Here is a 22415-nt window from a genome sequence, read left to right on the forward strand (position 1 = left end):
GTTTTACGCAACGATATCATAGTGCTTCACTGTCACTGCAACTTTCCTCTATATGCTTGCGGCAAAAATTCAAGCCACCCGGTTTATGCCGGTCTTTCTTGCACAGGAAGTACGATGAGCAGGGTCTACCCGAGGGATCTCGGATCAACGTGTTCCTCAAGGGATCTGCGGGACAGAGCTTCTGTGCCTTCCTGTCGCGAGGGGTTTACGTGACCTTGGAAGGTGACGCCAACGACTATGTTGGCAAGGTAAGCTGCCATCACTAATTGTCACGAAGTATATGCCTAATGATAACTTTGGATGAATGAGAAGCTGTTGCCAGGAGTCGATCGACATTGGCAAAAGTTTTTCTGTATGAAGCTGATGTGTGTTTTGAAGAAAAAGACAAAAATCCTTCACAGATTTATGTTACTAGTATGAGTAGCGGCTGCATCAAAGCAAATGAAGCTCTATAAGTGCTGACAACTTTCAGAAGTGTTGGGGATTGTTTTGCTGACTGTTCTTAGAGAGGACTCTGAGTAGGACGCTGTGTTGTAGCACACCACAACACAAATGGCTTCAGCTGCCACACTTATGCATACTCTTAGACGACCGTCAACCTGGAGATCGTGCTGTATGGAATTTACTCAAAAGAAAAAGATGTTCTTTTATATACGTAAAGTTTCTTCTTTGTTAGTGTACTTAGTGTTTCTACAAGATCCATGTTTGCTTAAATTTATGATAACATGTCCATTAGGAAAATATTGCTATTTAGCTAATAGCACATTAGATCATTGGGTGCATTGGACTAACTAGCGTCTTGGATTATGGGTGTGTATTAGACAAATAGGATTATTGCAGCAGGAAGGTTATTTGGCCGATTTAGTCCTTTTGGACCAAATACTAATAGATCATTTGTGCCAATTTGCAGTTTGGTTTTTGCCATTCAAATAGAATGTACTCATCGTCAATTCTGTCAACAGTTAGTCTGTCCTATTTCGAAGTACCAGAAGATTACGCTTGTTTCAATCTATTGTTTTCCTTCTCCTGTGTAAAAGTGTATTTATTCTGAAAACGGTGTACGTTCTTTTTCAAAACAGCACTGCTGTGCATCATTTTATAAATTGTTGCAGCGTCCTAATGCTTTCAGCAAACTCGTACATGCAGGGTTTGTCAGGTGGGGAGCTGGTGATATTCCCGCCCAAGGACCTGCCGCCTGAATTCAAGTCCGAGGAGAATGTGATTGTCGGCAATGTGTGCCTTTATGGTGCCACAGCGGGCCGAGCGTTCTTCCGCGGCATTGCGGCGGAACGCTTCTGCGTCCGCAACTCGGGAGCCACTGCTGTCATTGAGGTATGTCTGACGCGGTATTTTTTATTTATTTTCATTTGGAATATGCCGCAGGTTATGTAGTGGGCCACTATAGGGTGCGTGGCATGTCTTTTCCTAGAATAGGGATGTCATCGATTGACTTCCAAATTACTTTACGACAAATTGGTGGCTCCAGTAAGACCTGACCGCGTCATACTCATTCTACATGTTTTGGTTGTGAGGATAAAGCAATCTGAAGTCGTATTTTGTAACATTCTGACTCCTTTACAGTTATTTTGGTTCTTTGCAGTTGGCTTGAATGTGATTCACTTGCATGCAGCCACACTGCCACCATTACCGGGATTGGCTGTTTGACTCGTGCGATAAGAAACCAACGTGTTTCTTTCTGTTTCCTTTGGCTTCATGCAGTACAAGCTTGCTCAAAGTTTCCCACAACTTGGATGCAAATGACCAAATGGCTCACTGTGGTCAGCTGGTATCATAGGCGTCAGGAGGATTTTGTCTCGGGGGGTGCAAAGACGTGTTGCCTCGCAGCAGGGGGAGCGTTGGCTTGTCTTGGCTTGGGCGAGGGGCAAGTGCGCCTTTCACACCCCCTGTGTGTGCCCATGACTGGTATAGTCGCTTATACCTAGAAGTGTGTTGTACCAGCGCCTCCTCTATTTTTCTGTGCCTGGGCGAAGGAGCGAAGCGCAATGGGAACCAACCGTCGGCGTTAGTGTGGCGTTTAGCCGCTGGGCGCCGCCACCGTAGTAGACAAGCTGTCGCGTCGTCGCCCGCGGAAACGAATGCCGTGGCTGCATTCGTAGCTGCTATATGGTTCAGTTTTCGGCTTTATTCGTGTTGTTTGAAGTATAATGAAAACTTGTAAACTGGAATCATGAAGCACTTGTCGTTCTGGGCAACCATCCCATTTCGAAGGCACGTGTCTTTCGCGGCTATTTGATTGAGACGCTCGCGCGTCATCTGCTAGCTAGCCCGATAGCAGAGAGCGCATGCCAGTGATGCGCGGAAGATTGTTTTGTCACTGTTACGTTCGCTTGACTGAGAGTCAATTTTTGACTGTCTGAAAGACAATTTTCGAAAGCAACATTTGCCAAGAGCTAATACTGAAAGCATGGGCTCTTAAAGATCCCGATGTGTGCTACCGTCTACTGGTGTAGCACACTACACGCAAGCCTGGAGTTCGTGCGCTAAATAGCCTGAAATGTCACTAGACTGCTTCCAGGGATATACGTGATCGCCCGTTCCCTTTGTGAAGCTTTTGAGAATTACGTTTGTTGCCACCGGGAGAAAGTAATAGCTGGTGCCAGAAAAAGAGGAACTATGCTGTGATTACACCATTTCAGAGCTTAAACCAGTTAAATTGTGGTGGTACGAAAAACAAACACAAACAGCTACATATACCGCGTGCTTACTGCAACACTGGCCGATGTGTGTGAACAGACGCTGTCCAAGTCTAAAGTCGTAGTGCCGACTCTCAACTTGAGCCAGTGTGAAAGGCGTGAAAAATGGCGCTGCCTGTTGTCAGTTTCTTGAGCTCGTCTTTGTAGTTGTCGACAGATTGTTGTAGCCTCAGTATCTGGCTCCTCAGGTATCTTTCTTTTCTCTTCCATTTGCCCTTTTCGGTAGTGAGCAAAGTATGGAGGCTAAATGGCGGCCGACCTTGACGCTTTTGTCGCATGGAGCAGCCTGCTCAGCCTTGTGCACTCATTTATTGTGACACTGTACATAATGATTGTCAGTTGTTTCGCCGGTAGCGCATGTGGTGTCCCTGGGCTCTGATTCTTCAGCTTCGGGACCTAATGTCAGCGCTGCATACACATGGCGGTGATCGCGAGGCAGCGTTGCTACTGGTACTACATGCATTCGTTGACTGTTCGGATGCAACACGGTCACATTTAGGGATACTTGGCATGCTTGGTTCAATTGTTACCTCGGGCTGCGAACGTGAAGGATAGTTTGCAAAGAGTGACGCGACTGCATTCTTCGTAAGCCGCCGCTTCTTATATTCTCTGAAATCTTCGAGTCGTAAACGACGGCTGCATATTCTATTGTAGTTTGAAGATGCATTAGAAGACCAATTATCCCGCCTAGTTACTGCAAGCCTCCTCTGCCGAACACCAGCGGCAGCTGTAATTTCATGGAACGACAGCCGAACAGTGTGTTAAGGCGAAAGCCTTATATCCCTCATCAAACACGGAAATTTACCGTCGGCGGCGTCAACGCGAATAATTACGTGATGACATCATATGACGTCACAGATCATAAAATTTTGTGACATCATCGTGATGTCGTCATATTACACCTTCGCTTGGTCAAAATGGGCCGATCACGGAGGCAGTGCATGCCTCCGCTGATGTGCAGAAAGCTTGCACTGCCTCCGATCCTTGAGGCTGTAAGAAAACCACGTTAGGCGAAGAATTATCTCTGAGGGAGGCAGGGAATGTTCAATACATTGACTGGAAGAAAAAGAAGAAGATGGCTTTCCTCTTTCAGTCGTCTTAGATGAATGCATAAGGGACCCTGTGAGATTTTTTTTCTTTTTAATAAAGGGAAGTAAGAAGACAATCGTAATTTCTTTCAGTTCTGTTTGCAGAGTGGAACACAACAGTACGACATACTAAGGCATTGGGGGGCTTGCAATAGCCTGAAATAGAAAATAAAACGCGAATACCATCAAACTCGAGTGCAAGTATCGAACTGGCAGTACGGCCTGACAGACTGCCTGCTGAATACGTACAGCGGGGATGGAAAGACACGCGAACATGCGGCATCTGTATTCTTTGCTGTTTCGTATCTATTTTCAAGTAGTTATAGCCTGGATGATTGATGAAAAGACGTCATCCATGACACGATAAAAGACCATCTAGCATCTTTTTATTGCCACGACGGTTAGAGCGTGATGAAAACAGCGCGCCGCTATGTTCGCGTTTCTTTCCATCCTCCTATACCTGTGAAAGCCTGCATGAAGCACAAATGCAATTAAACTCGGATGCAAACACGAATTCGTGAGCTTCATGATACGCGCGGCCATTCAGCGCCAGCTTCCCGTAGTCTACTTGCACAGCGCCACCATGCGGCAGCGGCGAGCGGACGCGGAGCGCTCGCGCGACGGCCCGAGGAGAGCGTTTGCCCAGGCACTGAAAAATAGAGGAGGCGCTGGTTGTGCGCATATCTGCTGTTGCAATTGTCGTAAACAATTAGCAAAAGTAAATCAATTAACGGAGGGTCACAGGAGCCACTTTCTTGCTATCCAGTGACAGGAAAGCTGAATTCACATTGCTTGAGCCTTTGTTTTGGTGATTTCCTGGTTGTGTTCCAGTAAGGATTACTTTCCTTTTGTGTAAAAAGGAAATGCGCATAGCATTTTGTATACTGTCATTCCTTTTGCCTTTCTTCTTTTTCCTCTTTCCTTTCTCTTTTGTGTCTGTGTAAGAGTAGTCCTCAGTGGTGATGACAGCTGTGCAGTGTTGCCTCACAAGCTGTTGCGTCTTGGAAGGAACGTTGTGTTCTGTAAAAGACAATAAATAAATTCTTGTTATTATATTGAAGATGGAGCAGTCAAAAGCACGGAGCTTCTGAAGAGCTGCTCCTAAAGTCTTATCATTCTCACTCTTTTCATGCTGTAGGGTGTGGGTGACCACGGTTGTGAGTACATGACCGGTGGCCTGACCGTCATCTTGGGGCCGACAGGCAGGAACTTTGCGGCTGGCATGTCTGGTGGCATCGCCTACGTCCTTGACGTGTGCGTATGCTCCTCTCTTTTCTTGAAGTGCTCGTATTGGTGTGAGCAATCTGAGTCTCTTGTTCTTTAATACAGCTGTCGTGAAATTGCCATACGGAGGCATTATTTATGGATTCGGGGCTCGTATATTCCACAACTTAATTGCTGGCCAACCAGAACAGTTTCACTTCTTCTGGGTTTTGTTAAAATGAACTGATCTGAAAAATTCTCTTGGTAAAATTCTCCCTAGTCAGGCCCTTACAGCTTTTAACATGTAATAAAATTTTGCAATGGGACCTTGGAAAGGGCTTTTAAGAGGCAGGACAATGACATTGGTGGACAAGTGAGCAAGTGGGGTTGTATGATGTTTCATCCTAGAATAAGCAAACGAAGTGAAGTCTGGGAGCATGAGAACTGCACAATATACACAGCATGTATGTGATTTCCTGTAAGAAAAGGAAGAAAGGGATTGGGTGCGGGCATTAGAAATTGAGTCAAGGATAGTAGAATATGTAATGCAGTCAGGAAATTTGCAGTGTAAATAGTACTTGGGCTGGTTTTTGGTCGATTCCACGAAAGATCGAAAAAGGGTGTATATTTGACGTTTCCGATTTTCCTGATAATTTTGTATGTTGTGCACATATGACTGCACAGCACGAAATCGCAGTTCGTTTTCAAATAAAAATTTTTTTCAACACAGGAAAATTCGACAAGTGTCGCCGGTTGACGACGACCATTTTACGAAGAGTGCGTTTTCGTAAATTCGCAATCATGCTGGCAGCCACTGAAGCTATATATTACAAATATCTTTCTTTTTGGCGGAAGTAGAAGTAAAGAGGAAATAGCTCTTATCATTTCATGGAATTCTGAGCAAATTATGTATTTTTAAAAATTCACGAAAAACGCTGCGTTTTTGAAAATTAGTCAGATTTGGGACGCTATGGCTACTTCTGTGAACATCTTGGCTTGTTCATATTTGCAGTATGAATAGGCGTTTATGTGAATAATGAACTTCCGCATTTGTATTTCTCTAATAATTTTCAAAGTAGTAAATTTTCATGCTCGAAACACCAAAGGGAAAAGTGCTCCTCGATTCAAAAATCTATAATAAAAAAAACCCAATCTCAATTTTGTTCAAAGTCCCCCAAAATGTTCTCAAAGGACTGCAGAATGATATTATGAAAAAAACATGTTGCATCATTTTTATTAGAACAAAAGCAGAAAATGTCAAACATTGTGTTTCCAGAGCGTGGTGGCCACTGCGTAAAGGACATCTCTAATAATAAGAAAATACAGTAACACGTCTTTTTCCTTCTCTGAGCTTCACTAAACAACAGTAATGATCTATGGTCGGAAATTGGGAACTGTTTTGTAAAGAAAAAGACCGTTCCAATTAAATGCATTCGCGTGGTTTGCCACTTCACGCCAGTGTTAGACATCCCTCAGTCCACAGTAGGCACTTTCAGTTGTAGCCTCCTTTTCTTTCATCTATTTCTGTTGAATATAATTAATATCTTGAGTGCTAAAGGACGCATTCTCTCCATGCGTCTCTTATGATGATGTGCTGTGCCAGAATTGAGAGATTGGTATAAAAGCCAAGGTCTCTTCATGAATGGAAACGAATTTCTGGAGAGCGCGGTCGTCAAGAGGTGTGCTTTTTGTTGGCCCAAATGTGTACGTTGTCAAACCTTATGTGATCAATGCAGAGTTTAAAAAGAATCGATTACGTGAAGATTGGTGGCAGCAGTTCTGGCCACGGACAAAACACGTTTTGTTTGCATTGCATCTGCTTTGATTTGCATCTCCTCGTATCTCTTGAAGCAGTGCTGGCAGATCTGGTCTCCCTCTTGAATTGAGCGCGCATCCTACTTCATGACCCTCCGCAAAAGAGACTCGATCCAATATCTTCTACATAACGAAAATTCCACTGCAACGGAATTTTCTTTTTGAGCAACATGAGACAGTCCGTACAAAATCTCGGCCATGGCTGTAACCCCTACCCATAGCCACCTTCAGAGCGTAGGATAGTGATCGCATCAAAGTGAAGCACAATTTGGCTGCTTAACTTCTATCTCAGGTGGTGTTTGGCTGACTGGCACAGCCGTGCTCGTCGCTGTCGTCTGCTCACGCGGGCGTCTATCACGCCGCCCTTTGCACCTGTCCGCGTAACGCATACTACTCCGTTTACACGAAGCGTGAAGGCGTGTAGCGCGGGCCACCCGATCCGCGCGGTGCGGATCCAGAGACCGGGCGGGAGAGCGACGAGCGGTGAAAAATGTATCGTGTAACCAACGCAATCGACACCCCAGCTTTTTCTCGTGCATAGCGACAAAGCCTGGCAAACAATGTGTGGCTGCTCTGCTTAGGTTGCACTGCGGTACTCGCCGTTCACCACTGCCGCCATTTGCGATTTCTCACATTCTTACAATGCATGATCGACTCAGCTACACATATTTCGCGTTTAGCTTCGTTACTTTTATATAAGCGCATTTACTAAAAAAAAATTATCCAGAGGAATGAAAATGTCCGTGCTGCCCGTCGACGAGGAATGTAAGTGGTGTCGCAAATGCATTTAATTGGAACGATCTTTTTTTTCTTTACAAAACAGTTCCCACTTTCCAACAATAGATCATTACTGCTGTTCAGCGAAGCTCAGAGAAGAAAAAAGACGTGTTACTGTATTTTCTTGTTACTAGAGATGTCCTTTACGCAGTGGCCACCACGCTCTGGAAACACAATGTGTGACATTTTCTGCTTTTGTTCTAATAAAAATGATGCAACATGTTTTTTCATAATATCATTCTGCAGTCCTTTGAGAACATTTTGGGGGACTTTGAACAAAATTGAGATTGGGTTTTTTATATTATAGATTTTTGAATGGAGGAGCACCTTTCTCTTTTTGGTGTTTCGAGCATAAAAATTTACTACTTTGAAAATTATTAGAGAAATACAAATGCAGAGGTTCATTACTCACATAAAAGCCTATTCATACTGCAAATATGAACAAGCTAAGATGTTCACAGAAGTAGCCATAGTGTCCCAAATTTGACTGATTTTCAAAAACGCAGCGTTTTTCGTGAATTTTTAAAAATACATAATTTACTCAGAATTCCATGAAATGATACGAGCTATTTCCTCTTTACTTCTACTTCCGCCAAAAAGAAAGATATTTGTAAATTATAGCTTCAGTGGCTGCCAGCATGATTGCGAATTTACGAAAACGCATTCTTCGTAAAATGGTCGTCGTCAACCGGCGACACTTGCCGAATTTTGCTGTGTTGAAAAAAATTTTTATTTGAAAACGAACTGTGATTTCGTGCTGTACAATCATATGTGCACAACATACAAAATTATCAGGAAAATCGGAAACATCAAATATACACCCTTTTTCGATCTTTCGTGGAATCGACCTTTTCTATTTGTATGTTTTGTATACTACAGGTCTAACACAAGCAGTTAGTGAGGATAGAAGAAGGATGTGTAATGTTGCACATTGCAATACCAAAACAAGTCTGACAGCAATCGGTGAAAACTCATCCGCATCTCATGTCCTCGTTTTGATTGTCTTGCATTTTGGCTCATTTTGCACTGACTGTAGGTAGGAGAAAAATTTGCATGATTGTGCAACAAGTGGGGTAAAATGTCACCCGGCACAGCAGCTGCAATTGCTGCTAAGGATGATGGCGCAGGTGTGACTCCTGGTCACAGCGGCCACGTTTCAATTACGGCAAAACGGAAAAGCGCCCATATACAGTAAAAGTTTGTGAATTCAAACTCGAAGGCGACTATAAAATTGTTTGAATTAGTGTGCGGGTGCTAGAATGAATGGACATCGCACCACTCTGCACGAACAGAACCCAAAGACGCCACCTCTGGACTCATTATTGCAAATTAGGCAGTACTACACATTTGTGGCACGTGACTTCGTAATTTAAGTTCATGGAGCTTAACAGTGAACGTAATTAATTAGAACTGTGCGAATAGTGCAATTTCAGGTGCGAAGCGAATTCGAATATTGAAGTGTGAGTGCAAATCGAATAGAATATTTTCGAATATTTCTTGAATACTTCTAGAATATTTCTCGAATACTTCGAAGCGAAATTGCAGAAAAAAAAGTTGGAGATGACTCCTAAGCATATTTTTATGAGATAGCAACATGAAAGTGTTTCTTTTTGCTAGGTTGATGAAGCACTGGCGAGGTGGTGTTTCATAGTTGTCTTATCAAGGATGAGGCAATGTAGAGGCCGAATTCTATTTATGTACATGATTTGGTGCAACCAAAGTGTTGCCAACAACACTTTACATGTGATAGGCAGAGATGCCATTTCCTCAGCCTCTCCTCCTCTTTCAACTTTTGTGGAAGCCCAACTGATGTGGCGGACAAGGGTGCGCTCCCTTCAAGTCCAGAGTTCCAAATCTGTCTCGTAGACATCGATATACAAGAACATCTGAATTTTTGGATGCTAAAAAGCTTCGGCTTCCGATTTTTCGGTCTTCCTGCCCAAATTTCAGGTCCAAAACAGCATTAATTGAGCCCCCACCTCTGCCACATCTTTCATCTCTGTGTTGGAACCAGCATTTTTTTTTTAGTCAATACATTTGCGACCGTAATGGAGCTAGAAAGGCAGCTTTGCCGCAATACGGGGGTGTGATGAGGTGAAGCATATTGAAAATTTAAGGACCACTTTCAATCGGACGACTCTCTCTTGGCTAAGTTCGACCGTAACGGAGCTTGAAAAGTGGCTTTGCCGCAATACGAGAGTGTAACGAGGTGAAGCATATTGAAAATCTGAAGGGGTCACTTTCAATCTGATGTTGATTTGTCTTTGGGAAATTCGAATAGTCCTAATAGTAAAATTCCAGTGCGAATCAAATCGAATAGCAAACACTATTAGAAAAATATTCGAAATTTCGAATATTCGTACACCCCTATAATTAATTGATCAGTCAGTGATATGCCAGAAACAAACAGAGAATGCATTCATGTGAGCAGTGAGCCTTAATGTCAAGATATATGATGCCATTTATGCTCCAAAACATGTTCATTTGCATGGCAGAGTTAATGCAGTCAAACTTAAAAGTAATTAGTAATTAGCATTTGCTTGCACTTCTGTTGCAACTCCGTGAGCATCATTTGCAGCTTGCCCAAGAGCTCCAGCGCAGCGTCACAATTCTCATCTGCGGGGAAATGCTGCTGTTTCGTTGTTTTGCATCTCTAGTAAATTTGGTTTTGTTTGGTTTTGCAGCACGTTGTGATCACGGCCGAATTATGCGAGGAGCAATGAAAACTAGGGGCCTCCAATTCGAATTAACCATTGTGGATACCGACATTTTCCGAATTATCGGGAGTTTTCCCCCATAGAAATACGGAGGGCTGTGCTGGGACCAGGGTGTCAGTTCGAATTAAGGAGCTTTTACTGTACTTAGATTTAGGAGCACACGGAGGAACCCTACATGGTGATAATTAATCCAGGGTCCCCCACCACAGACTACCTTGTTCGTAATAATATCTTGGATTTTGGCAGATATGTAAAGGTCCATAATTTGGTTTTAGTTGTGAAAGACTGGACGAGTGAGTGGTGTGCCACGTTGTGCAGGGACGGCATGTTCCGGACCAAGTGTAATGCCATGATGGTGGACCTGTTGCCTCTGGAGCTGGCAGAGGACCTGGACCAAGTGGAGTCCCTGATCCGTGAGTTCTACGACTTGACGGGCTCTGCGGTAGCGGCCTCTCTTCTCTCCAAGTGGCCCGACTCCGCCAAACTTTTCATCAAGGTGCGTCTGCATGTAGGGTATTTCTGAATGGTTGGCATAGCCTTTGGTGAAGTTCAACCTCATAAGCGGCAGCAGCTCCGTATGCATCATCATTGCGAGTTGTATATGCTGGTACAACTCTTCAGTGTTGTTGTCCCTGAAGCTGTTTTATTTTTGCAGTAAGAATGGCCCACAGGCCGGGGGAAAGGGAATGAGTCATTAAGATAGGGCTGCTTGCATATGAGTTCTCTGGAAACCCACAAGGTGGCAGAAAGGCTATGTTGGTCCTGGGTTGGATGCCCGGACCAGGATGAATTTTTCTTCAACTAGAAACTTTCCTTTCTGAGAAATCCATATAGATTTCCTTGCGGCTTCGTGCTACAAACTGGTGGTTGTCAATTATCCCTTTCATAACGTAGGGCTGCTAAGCCAGTGATCTGTTCGAATTCTAGGAGATCCTGGTCACGATATTTGGATAATGACGATTGTGTTGGTGTTGGTTTTAATGACTGAAGGTTAAAATGCTTATTTCTGCAACCCATAAGGCAGCATGGCACAGTGTCAGGGTGTATTGAAGAAAGTGAAAAGGAGAGGACACATTCACCTTTCTGAGGTGAGTGCCTAGCAGCTCTGGGAACCGAACCCAGTATTTCTTGCAGTGGAGGCAGGTGCCTTAAGACCCTTTGACCACCACTGCAGGAATTGGAGCTTGTACTCCACTGACTGGACCTCAACCTAGGGAAGACAGCACACCTCATTCCACCCACTTTCTCAGACAAATTTTTTTGTTTTGATAGCCCAGGTGAAAATGTGTAACTGGGAATCCAACTGGTTTCAACTGGTTCCACTTCAACTGGTTTAAGGAACACATTTCCAGTTGGTAACTGGGACCAGTTGCGAATGCATTCCCAGTTGGCGACTGGGACCAGTTGGGAATACATTCCCAGTTGGCGACTGGTACCAATTGGGAATGCATCCCCAGTTGGAAATGCTTTCCCAGTTGTGAACAGGTCCCATTCCCCGTTGGTGCCCAAATGGGCATGCTTGTACTCCAGCTAGCTCAAACAATCTTCAACGTGCAAATAATGTTCATTCTGAGCACATCAAACACTCCAATGGAACACTTGACACTCCATGTTAAGTGTAGAAGATGATCATGATTTATTGCTATTACACAAAAAATTACACAGCTCTAGGCATTCCCTGCTGTGGCTGGTTTGGACCAGCACTGTGGTTGCACATTCAGTGCAAAGATATCCTCCGCTCGGCTTTCATGCAGTGCTGTATTTTCTCAACCAATATACTGGTGAAGTTTCGGGCTGCGCAGCTGATGAATCTGTGCCATTCACCCGTGACCAATGAAACAGCGTTGCTGCAAAATAAGAGGTAACATGTTTCATGCATGTCTCAGAACAGTCATATAAATTTATAGATATACACAGCAGACCTGCCTTCTAACAATTCACACGACAAACAGTGTCTACAGAGATCATGCGCTGCATCTATTCCGAATTTTTAGATGTCGAGTTTATATATCAGCAGCAAAAAATAATAAAAAACACCATTATTTTCACTCGAATTCATATGCCTACACATGCAACAGGTTCAGGAATATTCATTTAGAGATCAAATACGGGCCCTTAGCGCTTTCTTTGAAAGTCGCGGACAGAGTTACGAGTACACTTTAGCACGCCGTTCAAAGCACAAGTATTCTGTGCACTCGTTTTCTGTGATGCTCCCAAACAAATGGCAGCAAGTTTGCGAGCACTCCGCACAAACCCATAAACAAACTTAGCTAGAGCAGTATAGAAAGCATTTGTTTACAATGCAACGTTCCATCGTCTCAACACTCAAAGCACTCTGCCTGCATTATATCTACATCTTCTCTAGGATACTGAACAACTAGCACTCGAAGCATAAATGGCATAATTACCTTCAAACGGCTGCATCCCTGACAATTGGCAGGCAGCATTCCGCACACAATGGGTCCATATATCCGTCTTGTCACAGGCGTAAACACTTGTCCGGCGTTCGCCTGAAGTCAAAGTCTTCCAGAGATGAAGCTGCCGAACACTAATTCGACAAAGTCTAATTTACGCACGCCATGACTGCACGTTCCTTTTGAAAAACAGCACAACTAAGCAGCGCGACCACAGACCACCGAGCGCTCGGTAGCTAGCCCTCGTCCCATGTGGTGTACGAAACTACCATCGCTGTTTTTCTAAATTTTATGTCTTGGTTATCCTGTTTCTTTCTTCCATTAAATATTGCCGAATTGGCACGTAATAATTCATTTCAGTTTATTTTATATGTAATCTTTATGCTTGATTACTTTACTGCTTCGTTCAATGTTTGAGCCTATGAGATACGGGATTAATGTGACGGCAGTCGATGTAGAGAGGCTGCGTTTGTGCAACGGTTTGTGGGTTTGTGTCGGCAGGATGTCAGCAGTATAGTGTACTAGAATAATTTTTCTAGTACACTATAGTCAGCAGTCTGTGGCAGTCTCAGCTGTGGTAGCTCTCGACACTGGCACTACTCCATTTTTCGTTCTCGTACGGAAGTAACCGCTGTGCTGCACACAAGACTATTAAGCATGGCATGCTCCCAGCGAGACGACGGCAATATTAACACCCCAACGTCAATTGGGCCCGCCTCGGTTGCGCGTATTGTCACCGTGATGGACGTAAAAAGATTGACAACAGCTTTTTAATGTTAGTTGAATGTACTGATGCTAAAACAAGCGTACGCTTGTGTGCACTGTGTTGCGCATTTGCGCAACGGAATAATCCACGATAATATGATTTTGAAAAATACATATATATCAGGTGAGGTAAGACTGTATATATTAATGTAATGGGGTCTAAACAACCCGAAGAGGATGACGTCTAAACAAGAAAAGATAATTCATTCGCAAACCATGAGATGCTATTTTCTTATTCTCTCATTGTCCTAGGAATATTACTAGGCCAGTGATGGTATCCTTCTGCGAATAGGACACAAAAAGCTCTTAGATAAAACCCATTCGCTCAAGTGCAGCAATGCTGCGTATGCGTTCGAGTTCAATTATCTTTCTTCTTTCACTTTTGAAGAACCGTACAACCAGGACAACTGGTCGCACTTCCAGTTAGGGCGCAACTGGGACCACTTGCTTCCAATTTAACTGGTTATGGTTTCCAACTGGGATCAGCTTCTTCCAGTTCAACTGGTCATGGTTCCCGTTGGTGGCCAGTTGAGCTGTAACTGGAACCAGCTGCTAACTGGGACCACTTGCAACTGGAATCAACTGGGACCAGTTGAGTTGTAACTGGGACCAGCTGCTAACTGGGACAAGTTGCAACTGGAATCAACTGGGACCAGTTGTTTCCCAACTGGAACCATTTGATCCCAGTTGATACCAGTTGAAACCAGTTGGATTCCCAGTTACTCATTTTCACCTGGGAGGCTGTTGCATGAGTCTGTAGTCATGTTCTCGCCATGAATAGGTTGATTATAGCGACGGTGACAACAAGGATGATGATGACACAGGTGTTCCCCAAGGAGTACCAGCGGGCACTGAAGCAGATGGCAGAGGAGAAGGCTGCGCTCTCCATGCAGAACGACCGAGTCGCTCCACCCGCACCTGCTCCGGCAGAGAAAGTGGGAGACATTGAGGAAGTGGTGGCCGATGGCGATGCCAAAAAGAAGCAGCTGGAGAACCTCGACAAGATTCGGTATGCACTTTGCTGATGGGCTCTGAGTGATGGCATTTAGCGCGCTTGCGGGATTGTGATGTGGGTGAGTGTGTTGCAGGAGCATAGCCAGAAATTTTTTTCAGGGGGGGGGTTAACCAATATTTATGTATGTTTGTGCATGTGTTTGTATGTGTGTGTGTACATGTACAGTACGGTCCACTGTTAAAGGGAACACTCAGATGAGCAACTTTCATTTTGTTGGCCCGCTAACGGCATGTAGATGAGGAAATACTGTCCGTGCACGTTACTAGCCTATCATGAGGGTTCGGAACTGTCAACCACCATAGTGTTAGTCAAATCAAGGCCACTATGCATTTGTAGGAGAGCGAAATACGGACATACCCGAAATGCAAGTGTTCCCTTTAACAGTGGACCTGTCTGTACACATGTGAAACAAAAAATTTTTGGGAGGGGGATGGAGTTTGAACCACCCTGGCTATGCCACTGGTGTGTTGCATTACAAAAATCATGCCATGTGCCTAATTTTATTACTCTTGACATTTGCCTCTGCATGCTGAGACTTTGGATGGAGAATACTGAACTGTTTGCAGACTTAAAAAGTTCAGGCTAGTTGGTACTCCATAATACACCAGCACCAGCAAAAAAAGAGAAACTGCAATTTTGCATTCTGCTGTGGTGGCTGTAGTCACTTCTTGCATAAAAATAAATATGTGTCATGTGACGCTTTCTAAGTTATTGTAACTACTTAGTATGCCAGCTTACACAGCTCCAATTGTCATTTTCCAGATATTGTATTAATCTTCATGTCAACATGTGCAATGTGTAGCATATGGCTAAAGCCCCTCCATGCGTTTTCCGCCGGCTAGGTTAAGTAGCACCAACTCGTCCGCCCCCTCTCCCTTTACACCGGTTCCCCGCCAAGCGGAAGCAGAAGTGCCGCCATGATGTTTCTGCTGCTTTTCCGGTTGATGCACCTGCCCCATGCCCGCCCATGCCCTCGCGACGCAGAAACACCGAGCGAAAACTCGCTCGCCGGCAGGCAGCTTACGACGAACCTCAAAACAACAACACTTGCGAAACGGAGAAGCCAATATGTGCTTTCTCGCGTGTGCACATGCGTGCGCAGAAACAAGATGGCAGGAAAAAGCGGAAGGAAGTGGCTCAAGAACTTCCTTCCGGAAGCTCCGGAACCGGAAGTGGGCGTCGTCGTCAAACAATAGATGGCGGTACTTAAAAAAGCGGCAGTAGTCGCGATGGAGGGGCTTTACATATGGCAAGAGCAAGTACTAGATAGAACACTTGCTATATAACTTGTGGCTGTTTCATTTCATGCTCTTAGGATTTTCATTGTTCCAGTTAAGTGAGGATACCAGAAGCTCATTGCCTCCACACCATAATGTGCAGGGGCTTCATGAAGTACAAGCGCGAGACAGAGCCATATCGGCCAGCGATGCAGCGCATGCAGGACTGGAAGGAGATCTACAATCGCCAGGGGGTCCGCAAGAACATCCGAGTCCAGGCCGCAAGGTACGCTCGTTAAAGTTTAGTGTCTTGCGTGCTCAGGGAACTTGTTCTGCAGTAGTCGGTCTTAAATGTTCATCCAACCATCTTGTGTATATGTGTATGCATTCATAGGCTGCGCCACGGATCTCACTTTATTTCTAAACTTCCGTGGTTGCCTTGGGCCCCTCCATTGTGCTTGTTCTTTTTTCCAAGGGTTTTGAAAAACACTTGTAAAAGCACTAATAACACCATATTTAGAGAATTGTAATGTGGTAGTGATTGTCACATGAGGGACGTGTCTTTTCAATCCATTCACAAGAGAAAAATAAAACTGAATTTAACGCGAGACCCCTATGGCAGTAAAGCTAGTGCCTTTATCACAGCCAGAAAAGTGTGCTTTTTGAGCAGTCAGATCACTTCACTCATCTTTGTCAGAGTTTGAGTGGCTGCCAGTTTTGCCGCCCACAGATGGCGTAATTGTTGATATTGAGCCGTAGAGCACTCCACGGGCCCAGACCAACCCAAAAGCACCCGGCCCACACTTGAAGCCACGAGCCCGAGCCACACTTAGGCTTGAGGCCACGGGCCCAGGCCAGATTCAAGCCTGCTTATTAAAGGGCACAAGGCAGGCTTTCGAGTCCATGGTGTCAAGTGCTTTTGCATGATAGCTTATTTTGCCATTCAGATGTAATGTACCTTTGTGTTGCTGGTTTCGCATTGAAAACCTCGACATTCTGGCATAATTCACAAGGGGTCCTGATATTAATGCTGAACCAAAGATGTTTTGCATGGAAACAAAGAATGTTTGTTTTCCCGATAAGCCTGTCATTTAGATTAGCTGAGCAAAAACACTCAGTCTTAGAGCAGGCTATAGCTGGCGCAGCTCTGAATGTGCTCCACAGTTTCGTGAGTGGACATTGTGTTGAACCCTCGGGTTGTTGCTGGACGTGGACTCTGGCTGCAGAGTGTCAAACTATGCAAGGACTTCCTTTTCTTAAAAGAAATGAGTTAGTGTTTGAATACCGCCATTCTAGATACTTGCAGTAGTGCGACAAAAAATATTTGTGAAAGAAAAAAAATACCCGTGGGGAGGCCAATTAGCTAGGCTGCATAAATGATTCGCAACTGTCTGCAGGTGCATGGAATGTGGAGTTCCATTCTGCCAATCATCTCATGGCTGCCCCCTGGGCAACATCATCCCCAAATGGAACGACCTCGTCTACCGGGTGAGAGACAGGATTTGAAGATTGACCACATTGCTTGCATTTTGTTTTGAAGAGCTGTTTTGTGCTTTCTGATTGGTCATATAGCTGTTTTAAATATCCTTTGAAATATTGTGTATTGCTTTCCATTTTGTACAACACAAAAACCTACTTTGCAATCGGTATATGACTGGTTCTTCCAGCATAAGCTGTTTCCTACACACTAAGCACTTGAGAAACAGAAAACAGACTTCTTGCAGTAAACTTTCGTTTTTCAACACACTTCCTGTCTATACTATCTCATTTCGTGACGAAATTCTCGCAAAAATTAATTTTTTTATGTTTCTCATAGATTCTGTTACTGAGGAGTTCGAATGTACAGTAAACCCTCGTTAACTCGCATATCTCGAAATCTCTGTTAAGTCTTTTTTTTTTTCCCCGTGCATTAACCTCCCATAGGTGCTATGTATTTATGCCCCCTCTTATCTCGAAACGTTTTCCGGAGGGAACAGCGGATATCTCGAAATCTTGACCGGGAAGGCAGAAGGCAAAGTCTACTCCCAACAGGAAACGAGGGCTCCCTGCGAACGCTTAGCTCTTACTATACGTGGCGAACGCGGTCGTGAAGGGCGAATTTGAAATTCCCGCGGACGCAGCCGTTTCCTATCAGCCTTGTCAAGCAACTGTGGGGGTGATCACGTGTGCGCACCTGTGCGCGACTTATGCGTGGTGGGCTTCGTGTGCAGCGTGCCCCCATCAGTACGCAACCTAGCCCTTGGATGTGCGAGCTGGTATTCTTTGTTTTCTCCTCGATCTGCGCACGGCGCATCTTGAGTTCAGTTTTGCTGAGTAGTGAGTGGTCTGTGAAATGGACGCTTTCGAATATCGACCAAGATGTCCCGCCCAAAGCAGTGCAAATCTCTGACGTTGGAGAGAAAAGTCGCGCTAATCAAAGAAGTCGAAAAAGCAGGTCGAAGCAAGTCGTATATCGCCAAAGAATTCAGCATCCCTTTGTCAACCCTCTCGACAGTGCTTAAGAACAAGCAATATAGGTGTTGGAAGGCTTCGAGCAAAGCTTCTCGAGCAAGCGGAAGCGCATTCGAGCGTCCAAATTCCCGGACGTCGAAGCAGCACTTCTGTTGTGGCTCCAAAACGTTCGAGCAGCCAATCTTCCCGTGACAACCCAAATGATAATGGAAAAAGCAGACGCAATTTGGCACTGCAGATGGGTCACGCGGACTTCAGCTGCAGCAATGGCTGGTTCGAGCGGTTTAAGAAGTGAAATAACGTGTCATCGAAGCTTATCCACGGCGAAAGTGGCATTGTCGACGAACAGGCTGCAGACGCATGGCGCAACCTACACCTCGCCGAGCTTCAAAAGGAGTACGCGGACAAGGACATTTTTAACCTCGATGAAGCCACTCTCTTTTACAAGATGCTGTCTTACCGCACATACACACCAAAAGGCGAAGCATGCTCAGGCACTAAGCAACGAAAAGACAGGATAATCATTCTTTTTCGTGCCGACGCTACCGGCGATGAAAAGCTGCCCCTTCTCATCATTGGCAAGTCGCTGAATCCCAGGTGTTTCCGAAATGCACGGCTCCCGAGGGATGTGACCTACCGCACAAATAAAACGGCCTGGATGATGGTGGCGCTTTTCGAAGAGCATGTCCGTGTGCTTGACCGGAAGATGACAAAGGACGGTCGGAAAGTGTTGTTTGTTGTGGATAACTGCCCCGGTCATGGAAAAATCGACAACTTGGCGGCTGTTACACTGGAGTTCCTGCCAGCGAACACGACGTCTGTTCTCCAGCCAATGGATCAGGGAGTCATTGAGATAGCCCGCAAGTATTATAGGAAAAGCCTGCTGCACCGAATTCTGCTGTCATACGACAATGGGAAAAAGTATGAAATCGATCTGCTGGGTGTAGTAAATCTGATGGCCGAAGCCTGGCGCCAACTACGCCCACTGGCGATTGCTAACTGCTTCGCACGTGCAGGGTTTTCTCGCGTCCCAGAACTGATCAAAGACATTGGCACAGAATTCAGCGGCTGTGATGAGCTGTGCAATGAAGTGCGCAAGGCAACTGGCTGCGTGAGCAATACTGAAGACGGCGAGATCGCCTTTGAGGAGTATGCGCTCTACGAGGCGGACCTCCCCGTTACCGGAATGCTGTTGGACACCGATATCGTTGAGATGGCCGTGAACGAAGCAGATGACCATGCAGACGAGGAAGAGCCTCGAGAAGTGCCTACGACAACAGAAACGCGTAATGTGCTGCGCTTGCTCCGCAACAAGGTTGAATGCAGCGGTGGCGACCAACGGCTCATACGACGTGTTGAGCAACTGGAGAACGCCTTTCTCGGACCGAACGCGAACGCGAAACAAGCGAGCATCACGCAGTTTTTTGGTCCTTGGTAATAAATTTTTTCCCTCCGAATTTTTGTGCCTTTACCATGGTAGCTGTCTTGTGCTGTGGAGCTTTTCCTGGCAGCACTGGCTTTTCTTTTACAGTGACCTGAACAAACAATTTCGGCGTTTTGCTTAACTCGAAATACCGCTTATCTCGAAATTTTCCCCGGATTTGACGGGTTCGAGTTAACGAGGGATTACTGTAGTTGGTATAGATTCATTGTGTCGTGATACCATGCAGAACATGCAAGGCAATACTTAGAACTGGGAATGCTATGCAAGCAACACAAGCAGATGGCAGATGGCTGCAGCGGTCCTCACGCACGCTCCAAGAAACGCAGCTTTGCGCTAGCGGGGTGGGGGGAATAAAAGCACATCAAATGTCTCGACAAGCTAGCTTGCCCTCGGGAAATTCTGTTAACCTACTGATGCCTGCACTGCATGCCTTCAAAGAATAATGGTATTGGGCTGATATCCTAGAGGTACTGGCTGTAACTTGTGTGAAATCTGCAGTTTTCTATTTTTCCCTATTGCTTGTTTTCAAGTTTGGCATTTATTGTTAATATAGTACTAACTTAGGCATTTTATTGTTAATGTTTTACATTAAAGCATACTGATATTGCATACAGACAACTCACACATGCTTTTCTAGTGCTGTTCCCTCATAATGAAACTTTTAGCGCTGACACATTAAAAAATTAAAAATCCCTCCGTCATAGGAATCGGTATAACACGAAAGTGAAACGTCTCGTCAAAGAAGTAGTAGTTGATTGTTTATAGTGCATTGGTAAATGAGAACTTGTACAATGTCTATTGCAAGTATTGTTGTTTGACAAATATAGCACCGCTTGATGTGGACGCAACCATGTCGACGCCTAGTGGCACATCTCCGTCCCGATGACAAAAGCCCATGATCATGATTTAACCCTTGCGGTAGCTGTTAAGATATACCTGGACACCTCATATGGTGAATCCCGTGCAAAGATGGCATCAACAAGCACATAATAAACACTGACACTCGATATGCACTCCTCCAAAGCGTTGTGAAACGCGAAGAGATACGCTACGCGCGTCGTGTCTTCCCTCTAGCCTGGCCGTTACTTCTCACAGGGCGAGCGGGGAATGCAGGGTGATAGCCAGGCGAGCGTCAGAGAGCACTTTTTCGATAGGGATGGATGCTATGAGCGAGGCTTGGGCTAAAGGCACCACCTCGCGGTGTGTTGAAGCGTTGAAGAAATTACACTTCTATTGGAAATGCACTGGATGGGACGGTCGTAGCAACGGCACGTTGCCAGCGCTAATTGCGGCGGCAACGAAGTTTTGTAATTTTATTCGAGCCTGGTGGCACACACGTCACCACCCTGTTATAAAAGGGGATGCTCATAGCATCCATCCATCCATCCATCCATCCATCCATCCAAGAGCACTGTGAGAGGAAAGTGTGAAAGATAAAAGGAACGTTCATGTAGCCTCCGTTATGTGTTTGGCGTTAGCTCAGTGGGCTAAACACCCGCCAGCCATCGTCGCGGGCCAATAGGTTGTGGGTTCAACTCCTGTCAACGGAACTTTTTTTTATAGCTTTTTTTCTTTGCCATCTGATGGCGTTCGTTTTGCTGACGTACTTCCGTGACGGAAATACGTCATGAAAGTCTTGGTAGACCTCGGCATAAAACAATTCCGTCTTAAAAAAAACAATGATGGAGAGTAAAGAGAAATCAGTGCCAGTCAAGTGTTAACTCACTTCTTCGCAACTTTCCAGAGTATAGTTGCTAGTGGCTACTCAGTACACTGACTACAGCAACTGTTTCTCATATACCCCCTTTCCCTCCCTGTGCAGCAAGACTGGAAGGAGGCCCTGGCACAACTGCTGCAGACTAACAACTTCCCAGAGTTCACTGGTCGTGTGTGCCCTGCTCCATGCGAGGTGAGTTCAGATCTTGGATGGAATTGTATTGATTCTAGGCAGGGGGCGAATATTCGAGCGCTTCGAATATTTGAACGAACATTACGGTATTCGGATTGGCTTCAACACGAATTTAAATTATTCAAAATTTCAAAGATTCGAAATGAACGAATACTTTGAACGAATATTTGACCACCTGTTACCCTCTTGTAGAGGTGGTTTCACTTCAGCCTGGGGTGCTATGCCATGAAATCACCTATTAAGGGAAATCTGCACTGCTGCGAAGCCACACTTCAAGGTTAAATTTACATATTACCTGAACGTCAATTCATAATTTTTTAAAGTTTAAAGCTTGTCTTGTTGGCTTATCTGTGGTAAGTATAATAAATTTTAAAACAACGTATTTTGCCACTTATAATTTGCACACTACTGCTGTTCAAATGTTGCTACTATTCAAAGTTGTTTCTACTTCGCTTTGAGGCAAAAAGTGACATTTCTACATGCCGTGTTCCAATTCTTAAAAATACCAGTTCTTGAAAGTGTTGTGCAAGCTAGTTGGGTCATGGCAAAAATGTTCATTTTTTTTTTATAATATGTGTTATGCACTCTTCGAACTTCAAAGTTGTTCAACTAAATCGTGATTCACTTCAAACCTCTAATTTACTATTGACCCATCCCTAATCCCCTTAGATACAGTCACATGGCTACTCCTTCCTTGTCTGAATTCAACAGTCGTATGACCATGCGGCTACTCCTTCATACATGGAAAATGTAGCCATATGGTAATTGACGCCGAAAGTGACCAGGCATTCCAATTTAGCCGAGACACATATTGTACTCTGATAATATGGCTCAATTACGCCCAATCACTCTGAATCATGCCTGTTGCAGGCTCATTTTATGGGTG

The 22415-nt window shown here is 44.8% G+C and overlaps 1 protein-coding gene across 1 annotated transcript in view; it reads left to right on the top strand.

Moving 5' to 3' along the window:
- Positions 1 to 106: 106 nt before the first annotated feature.
- The window catches only part of LOC119395866 (uncharacterized), a gene marked incomplete at its 5' end in the record, with an annotated part of 58608 nt that continues 36299 nt past the window's right edge, over positions 107 to 22415 (top strand). Inside the window, 8 exon segments of the mRNA XM_037662868.2 lie at positions 107 to 248; positions 1147 to 1332; positions 4941 to 5056; positions 10633 to 10810; positions 14318 to 14502; positions 15889 to 16011; positions 17123 to 17213; positions 21443 to 21529. Of these exon segments, the coding sequence (XP_037518796.1) occupies positions 107 to 248; positions 1147 to 1332; positions 4941 to 5056; positions 10633 to 10810; positions 14318 to 14502; positions 15889 to 16011; positions 17123 to 17213; positions 21443 to 21529 (1108 nt within the window).

Source organism: Rhipicephalus sanguineus, chromosome 6 (assembly GCF_013339695.2).
Source record: "Rhipicephalus sanguineus isolate Rsan-2018 chromosome 6, BIME_Rsan_1.4, whole genome shotgun sequence".
NCBI classification, from domain to species: domain Eukaryota; kingdom Metazoa; phylum Arthropoda; class Arachnida; order Ixodida; family Ixodidae; genus Rhipicephalus; species Rhipicephalus sanguineus.